This window comes from Phaseolus vulgaris, chromosome 2 (genome assembly GCF_000499845.2).
Source record: "Phaseolus vulgaris cultivar G19833 chromosome 2, P. vulgaris v2.0, whole genome shotgun sequence".
NCBI classification, from domain to species: domain Eukaryota; kingdom Viridiplantae; phylum Streptophyta; class Magnoliopsida; order Fabales; family Fabaceae; genus Phaseolus; species Phaseolus vulgaris.
The window spans coordinates 1,110,939-1,129,234 of NC_023758.2; the positions used below are offsets into that span (position 1 = coordinate 1,110,939).

At 30.6% G+C, this 18,296-nt stretch overlaps 2 protein-coding genes across 5 annotated transcripts; one reads left to right on the top strand and one right to left on the bottom strand.

Moving 5' to 3' along the window:
* Positions 1-418: 418 nt before the first annotated feature.
* LOC137810022 (heptahelical transmembrane protein 4) lies at positions 419-3,668 on the bottom strand. 3 transcript variants are annotated; one of them, XM_068611131.1, is made up of 4 exons: positions 3,368-3,668; positions 3,045-3,303; positions 1,699-1,933; positions 419-1,273 (listed from the first exon to the last, which is right to left on the bottom strand). In XM_068611131.1, exons 2-4 carry the CDS (start codon positions 3,275-3,277, stop codon positions 620-622), a joined length of 1,122 nt encoding a protein of 373 aa, XP_068467232.1. In that variant the 5' UTR covers positions 3,278-3,303; positions 3,368-3,668; the 3' UTR covers positions 419-619. The 3 variants fall into 3 exon arrangements, with proteins under 3 accessions (XP_068467232.1, XP_068467231.1, XP_068467233.1); XM_068611130.1 differs by having other exon boundaries at positions 1,657-1,933; XM_068611132.1 differs by lacking the exons at positions 1,699-1,933; positions 3,368-3,668 and having other exon boundaries at positions 3,045-3,280.
* A 4,948-nt stretch (positions 3,669-8,616) lies between these two features.
* On the top strand, positions 8,617-16,242 carry LOC137810025 (uncharacterized). 2 transcript variants are annotated; one of them, XM_068611138.1, is made up of 11 exons: positions 8,617-8,778; positions 9,356-9,578; positions 9,815-9,972; positions 10,200-10,345; positions 11,413-11,475; positions 11,567-11,659; positions 14,437-14,598; positions 14,684-14,787; positions 15,286-15,464; positions 15,579-15,861; positions 15,938-16,242. In XM_068611138.1, the coding sequence occupies exons 1-10, from the start codon at positions 8,676-8,678 to the stop codon at positions 15,827-15,829; spliced, it is 1,482 nt and encodes a 493-aa protein (XP_068467239.1). In that variant the 5' UTR covers positions 8,617-8,675; the 3' UTR covers positions 15,830-15,861; positions 15,938-16,242. The 2 variants fall into 2 exon arrangements, with proteins under 2 accessions (XP_068467239.1, XP_068467238.1); XM_068611137.1 differs by having other exon boundaries at positions 8,618-8,778; positions 15,935-16,242.
* Positions 16,243-18,296: the final 2,054 nt, after the last annotated feature.

Sequence of the window (18,296 nt, forward strand, 5' to 3'; positions counted from 1 at the left end):
TATAATTTTGTTAAATATGTAAAGTCACAATAAAAAATCAAAATTACACCAAAAAAAATTGAAATAAAATTATAGAAAAATATACTTAAATAAATACTACATTTGAATTAATGATGTACTCAAAAAATTAAAAAATGTAATGAAGAAAATAGTTTTTTATCTTTAAGAGAAATATGTTTTATTTATTTAATCAAAGTACATTAATTATCCTTTTTCATTTAATTTGAGAATATAGGTATTTATTGATATTAAATCTGAATTAATTCAAACAAGTTTTAAAATACTGTGAATTAGTTGAAAAGTGTTATAAAGGGAGATGTGAAGAAAATTAATTAAGTATTTCAAATGAAAACTATGGGTTGAATAGTGAATGGGTGGTGCTTAATGAAACTATAGTTGTTGACTGAATATAATGCCATGAGAGAGCAAATGAACTATTATTCCTTACTAATGATTTGTTCTGAGGGTTCTAAGTGTGTACATAATGCCTATGGATGCGTAAAGATCCCCTACTGGAATCACAAATTCACATCGTTAGAGGGGTGTATGCTAAACATACTTACTGGTAATATCAAAGCAGAGTATTCAACCACTGTTCTGTTCATAGATGTTTATTAAATCAACAACCTTGAAGATCACGCCACCTGAGATAAACTATCCCTGCCCGATAATGAGCGTATGCTCCAGCCACCACCAATATATGAAACAATTGGTGACTGTGTCCGGCAATGTCAAATTTCCCAGGCATCCATCGTTCTGGAATCCTAGTAGCATAAACCAGTGCTCCAAGTCCATAGAGAACACCCATCAGAATCTCATATCCCGTTGTGTGAAATACTTCTGGCTGGCCCCAGAATAGATAAAGCTTGTGTAGTATAGGTGCTGCACCGGACAAACCCATTCCGAAGAAGAGAGATGCTCGGATGGTGCGGAATTCGGGATTTTGGAACACTGGAAGCAGAGAAACCAAGATGGTGGCAATACCCAATACAGTGATAAATCCTAGGTAAAGGTTGCAGAAAAAAGGATAACACATAAAAGAGTAATATACTGGAGGATAGAAAGAGGTGGATATCAGGGCCGCAATTCCAGCATAGTCAAGCCTGAGCATGATGTATGCCATGCGCTCAGAGTGACAAGATAGAAGATGGCAAACACTGCTAGCTAGCAAGCAAAACATGGCACCCCCTAAAAATGCGAAAAATGGCCACCTTGTAATTGGTCTAATTATAAGTGGTGCTATAATGTTCGCCAGGTCCTCTTTTACGCTATGCTGCACATAATCACAACAAAGAAACAAGCAATCCTGCATTAGATCCCAAGTCTAACTACGCGAAATAACACAGCAGAAATTTATGCAAGAACTAGCATCATTAATCCATCATTCAGTAAAACAAACAAGTCTAACTTCTAAGTCCAGGAATTTATTTTTTTAAATTTCCTCAAGCATATGATTAAAAAATTGTACACTGGCACATTGATTATTAATCAGCATTGTGGGTATCTGTAAAAAGAATCTATCATCAAGTAGGGAAAAAGAGAGGATAAACCCTACTGAGATATCAACCAGAGGGCTAGTTTAACCCCTCACTGTCTCTCCCCCAACCACAGAGGAAAAAGAGAAACGATACAAGTATTCAGTAGTAAAGCAATTACCAGAACACACACATCAGTATGATTGCTACTGAAAAATCTTACAGGCAGACAATTATACAGATATTCTTTAATATGCCAATTTGAGATTTCCTCTTTGAGTCTTTGTAAATCAGGAATGGAAGGGAGACACGTCAAGAGTTCTGATTGTAATTTCTGCAGGTCGGTCTTCATGAGGATGTCAGGAAAATGCTGTAGTGAATTAAGATCTACAACCTTCGGAATTTTCATGGCAGTGTATACAGTCAATGCCAGAAATATGAAGAACCCGACCAAATGCCTTCAAAAGATAGCATTTTGTCATTTAATGGTTGAGAACTAGGAACTAAATTAAAAACATACATCTTCAATCCAAATATTGGTTGCAAAATTCTAGTTGCCAATGTTCTTACAAAAAAGCAAAGAATGAGAAACAAAAATATAAAGTAAAAATTTATAAGGCAATAGTTATTTAACACCAACAATTGACAGACATGGGAAAGACCACGAAAACAAAACAGATAGGAAAAAGGCAGAGCTAACCGAATATGATTCAATTATAGACAACCTTTTTCTAAAACATTTTTGAAGATTTGACAGATTTATTTACATGATATTTCCATCTCAAAAAAGAGGAAATAAGTATTTGAATATAAAAGAGACATGATTGATATTTACGTTCTGTGAACTGTTGATCATGGATTCTGATTGCAGAAACTGCCTTTCTGCTCACAGGGCTAAGAGTGAGAGCCAAGCACATTAGGCTTCCCTCATAAAACAGTCCAAATTGAACTGTGCTCTCACAGTTACAGTCCCTTTCCTCATTGATAACAAATACTTAAGGAAAGGGTCTTCTATTAATACTTGAAACAAAGCTGAAGACGATACGTAAAGGCCCTACATTCTGGAGTGCCCATAACATCAATCTAGCTATCACTTTCTGAAAGCTAATAACAACAAAGATACTGTAACCTTTTTCTTTTTTGGGGAAAATGAAGCAGAGTTATAATGCTTGTCTAGGTTACTGTTGGAGGTGTTTCCAATTTACTTTTGCCAAAACAATCCCTTTGTTGCTTCTATGCTTAAATACACAGGAATTCGTGTTACCATGAACGGTGAAACAAACATACATGTAGTAATATAATTCATGCATATACTTCCTCTTCTATATCTCTTACATCCCAATTTTGTTTCTATCCCTCTTCATTCTCAATCGTTCCATCTATTATCGTTTCTTTCATTTTTTTCATTATTTTATTTTTCTATCTATCTCTCATTCAAAAAATGGTTGACTTCCTCGTATAATAATGAATTATTCATACGATGACGGGATATTATTCAGCAAATCAGATTCCCAGAACGAAAACAAATGTTCAGAAGCAGCGCATGTACAAGAATTAAGAAATCCTTACGTCCAAACGTTGAGAGTTTCATTGTGGATGGTGAACATACTCAGCAGAACCTGCTTGATGGGCCATTCAGATCGATAGTGACCGAGAATGTACTCGTTGTCTCTCAAGTAACCGGGCAAAGAGTGGTACTCCACCAGCTGGTACTTCACCTTCTTCCACAGCCTCCTCCCTTTCCCTTCCCTTCCGCGACACGCCCCTTCGTTCTCCATCAAATTCGAATCTTCGCTTCCCATCCTCTGTCAATTCCACGACAATTAACCTAAAACAAACACAATTAAACACCAACACGAAAAAAATAAAAATAACATAGGATTAAAAGATACCTGAAATTCAAGAAGAAAGAGGAGATGGCGATAATTGTGAGGAGGGAGGGGAGAAAAAACAAAAGAGGATACGAGAAATGTAACGAAGGTGATTGGGGAAAACGCAGTTGATTAGAGTTGCAAGAAATTTGGACGTTAACAGGTGATGTTACGAAGGAAGATTCTTCAAGGAGATGCTGTGGTGCCTCCTACGTTTAGGCACACAATTTCCTTTGCCTAAAGCGCCACGCCAGCTACAACTTTCCAAACCCCAAATTAATTACCTCACAAAATATTATTACACCAACGGGTTTGGACTCACACCGACTTAAGCACGGTTCAAATCTATTTAGGTCCTATTTTTTTTGTGTGGATAATGTCTGCACGTCTCACTCGTCATGAGTCACGTTACTTAATACGCATGGTTACTTATTCAATTGGAACTAAATTAAACTTAAACATGGTGGTTATATCAATATCAATTTTTTTATATAGTTCATAATTTTGTATGGAGTATAATCTTAGCAATTCAATTATTGAATAACAATTATTAGCTTTTATTAATGTCTGTATTAAAATTAATAATAAGAAAGGAGATAGTCAATGATCTTTGTTTTTATATACTTTTAGAAAAAGGATAAAAATGTTGGTTTATACTTTTCTTTTTGTTGTTGTAAAGACCACGTTTATTTTTTTCCTCAATTTTATGTATATATATATATAAATAATGAGAAAAAGAATAAATTATATCAATTTTAGAATTAAGATAAATAGTTAAAACTAAAAAAATCATTGTTACTTTTAGTTTTTTTTTTTTAGTATTTTCATTATTATTAATAATATTAATATTAGCTTTACCATTATCATTTTTAATTATTTTTTTTTCTCATGACATCTTAAAGATAAGTTTAAAATTTGGATTTAGTAAAATATATTCAATGAATGACCCAAAATTTAAGATTCGTGATCTTAAATAAAAACTTTAATCATAAAAAAATTATTATTATTATTATCTTTAAAACTTCAACAATTAAAAGTATTAATTAAAAAGTAATTTTGTATAAAATATTTCCAATTAAATAAAAGAAAGTTTATAAAAAAATCTTAAAGGTGATATAACTAGTTATCATCTACTAAAAATAAATTAAGATGTCATAAAATGATTCTTAAAATGAAGATTACCTTAGTATAATTATTACAATTACGAATATGTCAAGAAAATATTTAATAAATATGATGAGTTACAGTAAAGATAATATTTAATGTGAAGATTAACAAATAAATGTAAGTTTTATAGTGTATATTAAGAAAATTATTGACAGTTTTAATTGTCAATAATTAATTACAACACATGTCTAATATTTGTCTTGTTCAGGATGCAGTAAGTTTTCAATCTTTTACTTTTCAAAATTAAATTTAAAAGTAAAACATGTTTAGATAAAAAAAAAAAAAGAGTGGAATGATTTTCAGAATATTTTTTAACCAAATTACTTTTGTTCCTTGAAAAAAAAAACCTTTTCTATTCTAGTATAGAGTTTTTTGAATTTGTCTTTATTCTTCTAAACATGTCAATTTTGCTTCTAGTACCCAACGACGGATACTTACTAAGATTATTAATTTTGTTAAATATGTAAAGTGACAATAAAAAAAATTAAAATTACACAAAAAAATAAAATAAAAATTGGAAGAAAATTAAGATAAGATTATAGAAAAAAATATACTTAAATAAATACTACATTTGAATTAATGATGTACTCAAAAAATTAAAAAATATAATAAAGAAAATAGTTTTTATCTTTAAGAGAAATATATTTTATTTATTTAATCAAAGAACATTAATTATCCCTTTTCATTTAATTTGAGAATATAGGTATTTATTGATATTAAATCTGAATTAATTCAAACAAGTAAAAACTCTGAATTAGTTGAAAATGTTATAAAGGAAGGTGTGAAGAAAATTAATTGAGTATTTCAAATGAAAACTATGGGTTGAATAGGGAATGGGTGGTGCTTGATGAAACTATAGTTGTTGACCGAATATATAATGTGACCGTTGTTCTTGTTTTCTTTCTCTTTCATGATTACGGTTAAACGGTGAGGTAGTGATGTTTATATCAAGGATTGTCATAGACCCACATTTTACAAGGACACAAACAACATCCACTTGTTGTTAATTAATGTTTGACCATGTAACAAATATATTGTGTCTGATTCCATTTTCAAACTTATAACAGATTTCTACACACACAATAGATTAAGCTAGGAGGTTTCTTTTGAGTTTTTTTATAATCAAAATAATATCATTTTATCTCGTAATTATGAGAATGGATAATAAAAATTATTATGAAATTAAATAAATAGTGTTCCAAAAATATAATTTTATATGAAAAATTCGTAAATCATATTTTGAAAACACAATTTTATAAAAAAATTGTGATAAACAAAAACGATTTTAACATTGATGAATTTTGAAACTAAAATCATATAATGATAAAGATTTTTGTTAAAAATAATATTAAAATTGTGCATAAATAACATGACTTTAATATTAAATGAAAAAAAAATGAAGTTTTGTATGAGTATATGACTTATCCAATCTCATAATATGTTTCTTTTGCTTATTTACGTAATTGCAAAATTAAATTGTACAATTTTTATGTTAAAACCTTCTTTTGACGTTTTGCATGCTAATATTTGAGGTATTGTTTATAGTGTGGATTGATGGACAAGTTTGTGGTATTCATGGTGGTGATGTGCATTTTCTGGAAAATATTTCATTTTTTCCCTTTATTTATTATTATTTTAAACAATGTGAATTATTATTTTCACTTAGCTTTATAATTTTTCATTTATATTGTTTTGATGATAGAGTGTTGAAAAAAAAAAAACTCATCTTATGACTATTTTTTATATCTTTTATTTATTCGTTTTTTTTTTAAGTTCTAAAAGAAACCGAGTTGCTTCTAATAGACTAATTTTAATTGGTAATATTTACTATATTTTGGAAAACTTGTACACATAATGCAAAACAAAAACATTTTAGGAGAATAAGAGGATAACGTATATTTGGTTGACACCTGCAATTGAATTTAATTATTGTGGTCTTTGATTTTGTAAAGTTGTTTTTGGTGAAAATAAATAAATATTAAATATATTGAAAAAAAATGATAGTCACTTTTTTTATTTATTTAGGTTATAAGTATTATACTATTCTTTTAGGTTAACAATGACATACCATTTTCAATTTAAATTATGATTATTCTTTGAGGTTTTATAAATTTCAAGAAAGGCAACTAATTTTAATATGAGTTAAAATAAGAATCAAAATTTATATTTATATTATTATTATTTCGTCGTTTTGATAAAAAGATATAAGTGAAACATAACCGAATTTTATTATTTAATAATTTTATGATAAAAACTTTAAGATTTAAGAGAAAAAAAAAGTTAAACTAAACTAAAGAACAAAGTAATTACAATAAATAGAAAAAGATTGTTTAAATTAACTTAATCGACAAAAACTAATAATTATAAACAATACATATAACTTTAAAATAGTGTAAAAATTAAATGAAGAAGATTTACAAAAATATAAATTACATAACTAGATTATAAAAAAGATGAAGTTTACTAATGTTTGACTTGAATGTAATTTTGTCTTGTTTTGTATTATTTTACTGTTATGACTAATGCTCCATAGATGTTTTGTAATCGATTGAATACTTGTGTTTAATTACTGTGGGAAAATCCGGTTTAAGGTTATTCATATTTTTCATAAAGAGAATGTGTGTGTTGATAAGTTGACTAATTTATGATTTATTCATAGAGAATCATTTCATTGGTACAATATGTTTTCATCTAGGTAGTTCTTAAAATTCTTTATGAATATGTATAGTCTACTTAAATATCGTTTGTTAACATATGAGTTTTGATTTAATTCTTCATATTTTTATATTTTTTTCATGTGATTGCAGATTATTGTTGTTACTTGAAAGATTAGTCTAAAATGTAAAGTTGCATGATGATATTTAACATAAAAACTCTTATAAAAAAATTATTAAAAAATAATAGAGCGATTTGTAAAGTAAAGGAAAAAAAAATTAAATCACGTCTAAATAAATTAAAAATTGAAGATAAAAAATTAACAGATAATAAAGACTTAATAACATAAAGTAAAAAAAAAACTATTAGGCATAAGGATACATGGTTCAGAAGTTTTATTTGTACCTCAAATATAATATTATATATATATATATATATATATATATGTCTTATTCGACATTTATTATAAGTTGTTTATTTATTTTATTAACTATTTCATTAGTGAGACTTTTTAATCTAAGACCTTTAGAACCTCTTCTTGTAATCCCTTCCATACATTTATGGTTGAAAAATCCATGAACCTACCTCGTTTTTATTTTGTTATATATTTGTATATTATAAAAAATATATAATGGAAATTAGGACATCTTCCTATAATTCCACCCATACATTCATGGTTGAAATATCCATCAACCTACCTCGTTTTCCCTTTTTTTTATAGTTTTTTTTTAAAAAATTTTATTGATAATGAAATTAGTTTCACTGTAACTTTTGCAAGGTTAAACCTAACAAAAGATACCTGTGTGACATATTAACTGACATAAGTTGGACTTTTTTTCCTCAACGTTGAGAAGAGTTATTTTTTGTTAATATTAATAATATTTTAAATAATTTTTTTAATAATTATTCTTTATTAATATCTATAAGATATTTTTTTTTATCTCTACGTTGAATGTTATTTGATGATAATTTTTATATTTAGTAGAAATTGAAATACTATATTTAAATAATAAAATTAAAATGTAATAATTTTTATTTAAATAATTTAAAATAAAATTAATTCATATTTAAAGTATTTAAATATTTGTAAATATGTAAAATTCTTTATAAAAAATACACCTCCTTAGTAACTTAAGTGTCATTACATTACAGTTATTTTAAAGACTAATTACACCGTGCTTATATATCTCGATACTTTACTCTAAATTACTCTAAATCGTATTATAGAGTGTCCTCGAATATACGATTCAGATTAAAAATCAATTAAAAAATGCATTATAGAATCCCAATTCCAGAATATATTTTTTCAAAATTACCTTCAAAAATATATAATCCAAAACTGTACCATTTTAGGAGGTGAGAGAAGAAACCATGGATGACCAATAGCAATTGCCGAAAAAATGTTAGTTAATTTATGCTCGATGAAATTGCAGAATTACCCTCAACCTTTTGCAGATTTAGAAGACGTGCCTTGTATTCTCCTTTTCTCTCAATTGCCAACCCTGACATGGTAATGGCGGGCTCTCACACTCCGCAGTCTGCTTGGATTCTTCACTTGCTTTGTCTTTGGGCTTCTGCAGTTCTGGTATTCGCCGATCAACATTCCTTGTGTATGCCATTCTTCTCCTTCCTCCGTGATTAATTTTGTTATATTTATTTTGTTTTATGGATTCGAATATAGGGTTTGGTTTGGTTGTGCTTTTTCTTCCCCGAGAGTTTGGTTACACTTTTGATTGTTGAACTTGAAGCATATTGGCTGGATAGCATAGGATAATATCTCCATTACTGATGGGGAACGAAAGGTGGAAAGAAAGATGCCCTAAATTTGTTTAAAATGTTGAAACGTTGTATTTGGAACTGCTACAAGCCAATAATATCTGTTCTATGTTTCCCTTTCCAACAAAACTATAAAACACGTTCTACACAGTTATTTTATGTGGTTAAGCTTTCTTATGTTACGATAACCTGTAAACTCCTGGTGATTATCTGATCACAACATTTATTTTTTTTCCTTTCAACATAAAAATCAATATCAATATTCTGTACGAATTTGTCGTTCAAGTAACGTAGATTGTTGTTTGTATATTGTTGGAATTTTGGATTTGATGTTATATATAATGTTATCTGGTATCATAATTATGCAAATGTTGAAATTCCACTTATCTTTCTCCTTATGTCCTTTTGCAGCTCTTACACAAAATGCCTCACTGCAGCTATCACCTGGCTTGCCTGTGGGAAATTCTCCTGGTTCTAAGCCTGGTGCTACTGTGGTTGTTGAAAGAGTTTATATACATGGATTGCCTAGGTTTAAAAGCCTGGGGAAATTTGCACATTCCTTTAAAGTGAATGTGTTGCCACTGCCTGCATACTCAAATGTTCGCCTGCCAAACATAGAGGTCTGTTTCCATAGGTGAGTATTTATACATCATACATTGTACACGTGTGTGGTGTATGAGACTATCTATGACCTTGGGTCTTATTGTGTATTTAGTTGGTGAGTGAACCCGATGAACAGTCATTCATTCTATGCTTTGTGCATTTGGTTATTCAAGGACTATCACTTTGTTTTATATCTATTTGTCATCTATGAAACTGGAATTGTAAAAATAATCATTGGAATAAGTCATTTCTATACGTCTTGTTCAGGAATGTGTCTCTTGTAGCCGGGATGTGCTCGCATGGCCAGTGGGAGAAGGTTGCTAAGGGTTCTTGGACTCGATCAATGTCTCCTTTTGATCACAAGATCTTAGACATAAGGACTGCTGGCTCCACACTGGAAAATTTTGAGGTTTCTGTCAAAGAAGGTAAATCTTCTTTGTGCGGGTTTGTTTCATCTTATTTTTGGAAAATAATTGTTTTATTTTTCAAAATCTCTTTTAGGAAGGGGAAGTAAAGAAAAGAAAATCTAATCCAAGTGTGCGTGTTGAATTTGTTATTGATGAAGATGAGTTTCAGTATTTTTAAGTTCTGTTGATCACATTTAAGAACAGTAACATCCAGCACTAATAATATTTTTTCCCCTCCTTTGCAGAATTTTTTGTATATCGAATTGTGTTATTAATATTGGGTATTACTCTGATGAGCTTGGCGTCATTTATAAGCAAGTCATTAGTATTTTATTATAGCAGTGCAATGGCCGTTGGAATAATTCTCGTTGTATTGATTATTCTTTATCAGGTAACATTTCTGTTCCTCAATTTTCAATTTGAAATTTTCTATATCCAATCTCATTTTCTGTTTCTGATTAATCTTTTTGTTTTGTTGAGTAGTGAATCATACATTCAAAGTTCAATTCTTCCTCTCAAGATAACTATTCTTTTGCCTTGTTTGTAGATTATCTTATATGATGCTGTCTTTTGTTTTTTCTTCATCTTCTGTGGTCTCAGTGGCCATAGCAACATAATTAATTAAATAAAGCAATATCACACATGATTCCAAAAAAACGATCTAAATTAATTAAATCAAGAAAGTGACTACAATGTAAAAGCAAACCAATTTTCTTTCCTTTTATTACATTTTTCTTTTAGTGTTTTAATAGCATTTTGTTTTAACATTAGAATAAAGTGATATAAGATAAAGCTTAAATGGAAAATAAGATGAAACTATGTGATGATTAGTGTCAATTCATGGACCTCATTTGAAGTAAAATATGAAATTCTCAAGATACATGGATTCAGCAAAATATTTTTTGTAAGATTTATTGAAAAAGCAGAGGGAAACACAAAAAAAGGGGGTGAGCTTATGAAAAAGAATACAAAGACCCTTTATCTGAAAACGTAAGATGGAGGAGATGGGGTGAGACCTGTTACCAGCAAATCCATAGGAGGTAGTCTACATGGTGGTTGAAGGAGGCTGTGCACAGAAGTGCTACCTCCAGATAGAGATATGACACAGTGGAGCCACTAGTGAAGAAATAGGGAATATGTGAAAGAAAGAGGAGAAAGAAAGATAGAGAGTGATGTGATCTTTTCATGTGATTAAATTTTCCTCCCAACTCAAGAAAGTTGGACTCATATTAGAAGGAAACTCTGTTCAGTATAAAGTAAAAGAAAAGAGTAGAACAACTAATGAGGATTATACCTATCTAAATTAAAAAGTATATTGTGGTGTGGATGTTGAGGTGAAAATTCTTGTTCTCTCTATATTAATTTGACTTCTCAGTTGCAAACTAATTTTTGTATTAAGTATCTATTGAAAAGTTCTTGTTGACATTAACGTGGAATTTGCCTCTTATAACCTGACAGGGAATGAAACTTCTTCCAACTGGTCGCAAGAGTTCCCTTGCTATATTCATGTATTCAAGTGCTGTAAGTTTATCCTCAATGCACTTCTCTTCCTTCTTTATACTAACCAATGTGGATCACGTAATTAACAATTTCAGGTATTATTTTAAATCAGGTTGGTTTTGGGACTTTTCTCCTTCGTTACATACCTGGCTTAGTTCGTTCCCTACTTACAGAGTTAGGAATTGATGAAGAGATGTATAATCCTGTATGTAAGTCACCTATATGTTTTCTGCTGATTTGCTTAGACATCAGACTGCTGGTTAAAAATATCTTTCACTTATTCATATGTATTCGGAATTATGGTAGTGTTGGTTGGTCTCACTTGTTTAGTCTGTAAATTTGAATGGCTAGCTATCGACGAGTGTATGACCTTAAAGAAATTCCATAACAAATGATTGTGCTGGGTTTCCAGTTTTTGCAATTTTGTTAGTTCATCCAAAAAATTAAAAGTTATGGAAGAATGAAAAACTTAATTTCTCACTACTGCTCCAGAGTTTAGGTCATAGAGGAAGGTTGGCATTTGGTTGCCTGCCATCTATAAAACTATATCACCATATTATGACAGGAATAATAGACAAATTAAATTTGCTAATACTATGTTAGGAACATGCCCGAGTTCAGTTCAGCAAAAGGAATAAGAATTAGAAAGTGCACTCCAGGAGGAATAAAGTTATGTGATTAAAGTCATAGTTGTTAACGGTATGATGGTGGCTCTTTCATGCCATTACAACCCCCCTCCACTATTGGAACGTACATTGCGCTATGCTTGTACATTGTGGTTGCAACCATTCACATCCATTACAGGCCCTATTACTCATACATGAATCCCGAAATTACCTTAAACTATTTTTTTCATCTTTTCTTCGATTGGTGTCACATTAATGTGTTCTTGTATACTTTCATTTTGTATCTTGTCCTTTCTTGCGTGATCCATCTTAACATGCTCTTTTTTTGTACTCCCACCTTTTTTTCTTGCCACTCTAAATCTCAAGATACACTATCATATAGTATGATAACCCACAATGCTTTTCTCCATTTTAGTCATCTCACTTGTATTTTGTGGGTAACACATTGATAGTTGTCATGTAGCCATCAAATTAAAATGATTTTAGTGAAGACTGTCTAGCGTAGTGCTAGACCGTCTAACATAAAAAAGATGATAGTATAACAATGAAAATAAAATGGAGGTTGAGATTGTTGTGCAGAAAAAAATAAAGTAGACAATTGAAAAATAGTAAAAGAAAACATGTTGACTCTCAAGTTTATTCGACAATGAATTCATCATTGATTTTCTTAAGATATTCACTCTTTCAATCTTCACACAGTGTCAAACTTAATCAAACAAGCGTCAATCAAATTCAACGTAACTTATGAGCAAAACAAGCGTCCACCGGATGTATTTAGTATCTCACTGGTTTCAACGTCTACTTGTGAGATATTTATCTTGTACCTTTTGAATTAAGCAAACAACAAATTGATTAAGACTAAGCAAAATTAATCAAGAATTCCTCTTAAAGAAAAAAATTGAATTATCAACAAGACCATAACTCTATTTTTTCGTATCTTTGTTGAACATTTGCTTCCAATTTTATTTATGAGATTTTGTAGATTTTATTATCTTATTATTCTTCTCAGATTTATCAAAGAAGCAACTTGGACTTTTGTGTTATTCGGCTCATTCACAATGGTAAACACTTTCTTGAGACTGTCTAGTCAGACGCTATTATCACACCGTCTACTGCGTGTAACCGCTAGACCGTCTAGGCAGACTCTCTACTTTGGCTAAAAACACAAAATCAACAGAAATAACAGTTATGGTCAAAATAAACGTAATTATATGAATCTCAGGTAAAACAATGAATTTATTCATTTTTACCGTCCAAGAATCTATGATTAAAAGCTTTAAAATGTGAATAAAATTATGCTCATCACACGTTATTACCAATGATCCCATCATTTTGTAATATTTATCTTAGATATCTAAACATAGAAACCTATGGTTTGTAATCTTCTTCCATTTCTACTTCCAAGTGACATTCCTCCTCTTTTGCTAAAATTTGAAGTCAGATTGATCTCATTTTTTTCTCCCATTTAAGAGAGAAAAATTAATGAGAATAAAAAAGAGATGCTGGATGTAAAGGATGGCATGTGACTTGCTAAAGATATGAATGATTAGAAGTCAAGAGTGAGGGCTTTAATATATAATTTGATTCCTTATAAAGGAGATGGAAGGGGTGTTGAAAGAACACTATATTTCTAATGTGAGACTTCACAAAGAGAATGGTTTGTCAATGTGGAAAAAATGTAGTCTGTGGATCTTCAAATCCTAAGGAAAACAAAAGATACTGAACACTTGGATTTAATACTAAGTATATAACCTAAGTTGTAAAATTGCCTCTACCAAGGGAGAACTATTGATTTCTCCAATGGGTTTAGTTTGTGAGTGCACAGTACCCAATGCAGCAAGCCTTTCTACCATAGTGTTTTTTATTTGCATACCAGTTCAAAATATTTAGGCTTTTGCAACCTTTCCTTAGCGAAATTTGGTGGTCACTAATTAAACATTGTATTTTTAAATTTTAGTATACCTCCTGATGCAATTTAGTCATGAGTCTCAAGATGCTATGGATAGTGGGTACAATGATCTCGAGGGAGTAAATATATTATTGTATGCAATACAAGTTGGATCCATCTTGAAAAAAAAACTAGATGGTTAAGATGGGCTCTGAATTTGGGATATTCAGCTATCGAACAACAACTTCAACTTTAGAGTTGATCCCATTGTACGCAATGAATATTTTATTGCAATTTCTCATTAATTTGTCATTTCTTTCCTGGTTTCTGTGGTATTCATTGCTTATTAGTTTTTTTTTTTTTTGCCTATTCTTGTATATGTTGTGTAGTTGGTTATATTTGTCCAAAGTACAAATACTCAAATATGAGGATCTTTTCAACGCTTAACTTATGCAATGTCAACTGCAGTTGGCACTGTTTCTGCTGACTTTTGTTGCAATAGTTGGAGCTTGGTTGGGGTTCTGGGTGGTCCACAAGCTTGTCTTGACTGAAGATGGATCGGTGGACATAAACACTGCTCAATTTGTTGCGTGGGCTATACGGATTTCGGCTGTGATTATGATTCTTCAGGTTTGTTTATTTATTTGCTTCCCCAACATTTCTATTATGTTGTTGATGCTCAAGATAAGCACATAAGATAAGATGTTGTCTCTAGTGTTCTATGGATCCCCTGTTGGGAACATTTGCTGTATTATGTGGATCACTCCTCTCCTTGTTGAAGAGGATGCATAGAGTGAGATTCCTTCGTCATTTACGCAGGTTAGTCCACAATTTCTTAATTATATGTACAATTCAAATATATAACATTCATTTGTTAGTATAACATTAGCATTATTAGGCAGTGATTTCAGTTATTAGTGCGAAAGTAATATCAAATCAGTCAATGGCAATTCAAGTTGTTTCTATAATGGAAGCGGAAGTAAGGTTTAAACTGTTTTCATCGAAGTTGTAACTTGTTTTCAGAAGTTATCCTAAATAGCTTACTAAGGTCAATGCCTTTTACAGACTAAATTCAAGGCCTACCAGTTGCATTTTCCCTTTCTAAAACCGTGTTGTGTTTTAATCTTCAGTAGGATGTTGCAAATTTTGTTAAATATAAAAATATATGTGCAGATTTACATTTTCTAATTGTTTTTACCCATACCCTATTGTGAGTTGCTACACTTTGTCGTCATGAGAGTTTCTTCTTATGACTATTGATCCAATAAATACGTTCTTCGAGTTTTGGTTTGTATTGATTGTGGAAAATTTTTGCAGGCGTTTGTTTAAATCACCCAAGAAAAACAGAAGGAGATCTCAGGTTCCTGACTCATCACGTTTTGATGATTCACACGATGAACATATGTATAACAAGGTGCAAAACAAAGAGGCCTCTCCACTTTTTCATTCACAACTGAAAAGCCCTACCTTGTCGCCTTGCAAATCTTCTGCTGCAGGTTTGCTTTTAAAAGTGTCACCTTTTGACAACTTTTTTCTCGCGATTGATCAATGGAGAAAAGAAAAACATTGAGATGAGTGGTGATTAACACGCTAAACATGTACGTTTCCAGGTTTCATTAGGACACTACCTAAAACACAGAAGGAGGCGTTATACCCGTCCATCATACACAACACGCCGGAGCGAAAAAAATATTCAGCTGCGGAATGGGATGCGTTCACAAAGGAGTCAACTGAAAAAGCCTTGGAAGAACTTGCTGCATCCCCTGATTTCAGTAAATGGTTGTCCACCAATGCAGATAGGATAAGTGTAACGCCCAACACGAAAACTGATCGTGGGCGTAGATGGCTGTTGTGGGCTTGAGGCACCTAACGTTCTTCACAAATTCATGACAGGTTTGATCGAAGTACTTGATAAAATCCTACAGGATTTCTTGCCTTTGGGCTAACGGTTGTTTTTTCTTTGCAGAAGGTTCAAACAGAAGAGCAATGTAGAATAACAAACTTAAATATTGTAAATTTTTGTGATAACTAATGTTTTGTAGGGTGTACTATAGATATTCATTCCACGCTGGTGGTTTCTCAATTCTTGTCTACTGGGAAGTTTCTAGGAAATGTTTGAATTTGCATCCAACGGTGACCATACCGGTTCATAAATGTAGTTTTAATTTTGAAATGGGTAGAATGTATTCACTTCGTTTTTACTTTTAAGAATACGTTTTGTAGTAAAACTTAGATTCTATGACTCAGTATTTAACCTTGCATTTTTTTATTTTATTTTTACTTCTTCCGGTACGTATAGATGTTTTTTGTTTGATTCATATACATAACAATGTGAATAAAAAGTAGGACCACACCCTGCTATCCATTGTGTAAGTTTCTTTCGAACTCTCTGCATCTTTTTCACCAATGCTTTTCTTTTTTATTTCTCTTATTTGTTTCTTTTCTCTCATTGTTGTGAAAGTTTTTCCTCATTTCTACTGGTTCATTGTCTTGCACACTGTTCTTTGTGTTTTCGTTGGTTCTTCACCGTTGTCGTCGCTCCTGCCGTTGCCGTCGCTCTTCACCACCACCGTTACCTTTTCATACACTTCTATTCTAACCTAACAACTAACTTAATATAAATTATTGATAATGCATATATTATATATACATCTTATAGGGAGGTGTAAAATGGCGGCTTTGTTAAAAGTTGTCCTCGTTTGAATCTAAGAAGGTGGCTAAATAGCCATCTTCTTTGTTTTAAAACATAAGACTACACGTTGATTAACAACAACTAGAAAGTCGTTGTTTTACATTTAAAATAGCCATCATTTTTAACCTTTTTTGCACTAGTGTATAACAAAGTCACTATAAAATTTACGAAGTTCATCATCATCATTTAAAGTTATACGGTTAGTGTATTTGAAACACAACTTTTATTTAAACTAGTGGAAACACAGTTGTTATTGTGTATGTGTATCCATATTTTTTATTTTATTATTTATATATAGTTATGTTTAATATTAAAAATTGAATATAAGAGGTTATATGTATCTATTATATATTTAATAAGATTTAATAAAACTAAATCCATCAATTAAATATACAAATGAGAAATAATATTTTAATAACTTTAGTGTCACTGATAATGTTACATCTCAAATGTATGATCGCATCATCTTCCAGTAATCATCTCCTTCTTATCAATGGGGATAAATAAATCAGCACTTTTGTTTTCATCTTCATTTTTGTGCTTTCTCCTCTGGGTTTTCTTTACCTCTTTAGATTAATGACTTCTACACCTTCGTATAAGTCTAAGAACAAAACAGAAACATGTAAATAAGCTTAATAAAACATTTATCTTTTTTTAATTTTAAAGGCTTAAAAAAATTATCTTCAAACACAAAATGTTTATAAAACAATCATTTTAGTGTTCTTGATAAGAAAAAAAAAAACATTTGAGTCTTTAATAAAAAGAAAAAGGATTTAGGGGAAAAATAGTGAAGAAATAAGAAACCAACGCCATGTGGATATCTGAAACGCATTTGAGAGTGGAGGAAACAATGAGTGAGGGGAAGTGGAGAAGAGAGCGTGTTGGATGAAAAATCACTCATCTTAATTCAACAAAGGGACCAAACTTCATGTACTGGATGACAACGACGGTAAACCAATACAAAACTATATAAAAAAACACAATGCATGTAAAGAAGATGGACAATTGGAACAAACCAGACAAAATAGAGAAAAAAAAAATGAGGATGAGACTACGTAAGTATCTATAGTAAAGAGAAAAGAAGAATAGTGAGAAAGTGTGTCTCCAAGAGAAAAGGATGTGAGAGGAGGGGGAGTGAGGTTTCAGATACATTAATATTGTAACAGATTAAGAGAGAGGTAAAAAGTTTTTGATAAAAAGAAAAGTGAAAAGTTTTTTATATAAGGAGGAAGATGAGAAGTTGTTAAGAAAGTTACGTTTAGTTTTCAGATTATAGAATAAAAAAAAATAAGAGTGAATACCAAAAAAAAAAATCTTAATATATATTTCTAAAATAATAAAATAAAATATTGATATAAAGATAAAATGAAAAAATAAATGTTTATAACAGAAGAACATTATATATTATATATAGAGTTTTATTTTGAAATCACCAATTCTCCACTTTGAAGTTGTAGTTAAAAAATATGACTTATCTATATATATAGTTTTGTAAAAATTTATCTATTTTAGTATATTTGGAAAAACAATTCATTTAATAAAAAAAATCCTTATGACTTCAGTGTTATATTTAATATATTTTTTATTAATGTTATTAACAAACGGTCGGAGAGAACTAAACTTATGTCCAATGAGT

What these genes read in the sequence shown, in the direction of transcription:
- LOC137810022 (XM_068611130.1), bottom strand. Translation starts at nt 3,277, where the DNA reads ATGGGAAGCGAAGATTCGAATTTGATGGAGAACGAAGGGGCGTGTCGC. An exon ending in GAAACTCTCAACGTTTGGAC is followed by an intron (nt 1,934 to 3,044) that starts GTAAGGATTTCT and finishes TATCTTTTGAAG; the next exon opens with GCATTTGGTCGGGTTCTTCA. An exon ending in ATACTGATGTGTGTGTTCTG is followed by an intron (nt 1,274 to 1,656) that starts GTAATTGCTTTA and finishes GATTATGTGCAG; the next exon opens with CATAGCGTAAAAGAGGACCT.
- LOC137810025 (XM_068611138.1), top strand. Translation starts at nt 8,676, where the DNA reads ATGGTAATGGCGGGCTCTCACACTCCGCAGTCTGCTTGGATTCTTCAC. An exon ending in TATTGATTATTCTTTATCAG is followed by an intron (nt 10,346 to 11,412) that starts GTAACATTTCTG and finishes ATAACCTGACAG; the next exon opens with GGAATGAAACTTCTTCCAAC. An exon ending in TTGCAAATCTTCTGCTGCAG is followed by an intron (nt 15,465 to 15,578) that starts GTTTGCTTTTAA and finishes GTACGTTTCCAG; the next exon opens with GTTTCATTAGGACACTACCT.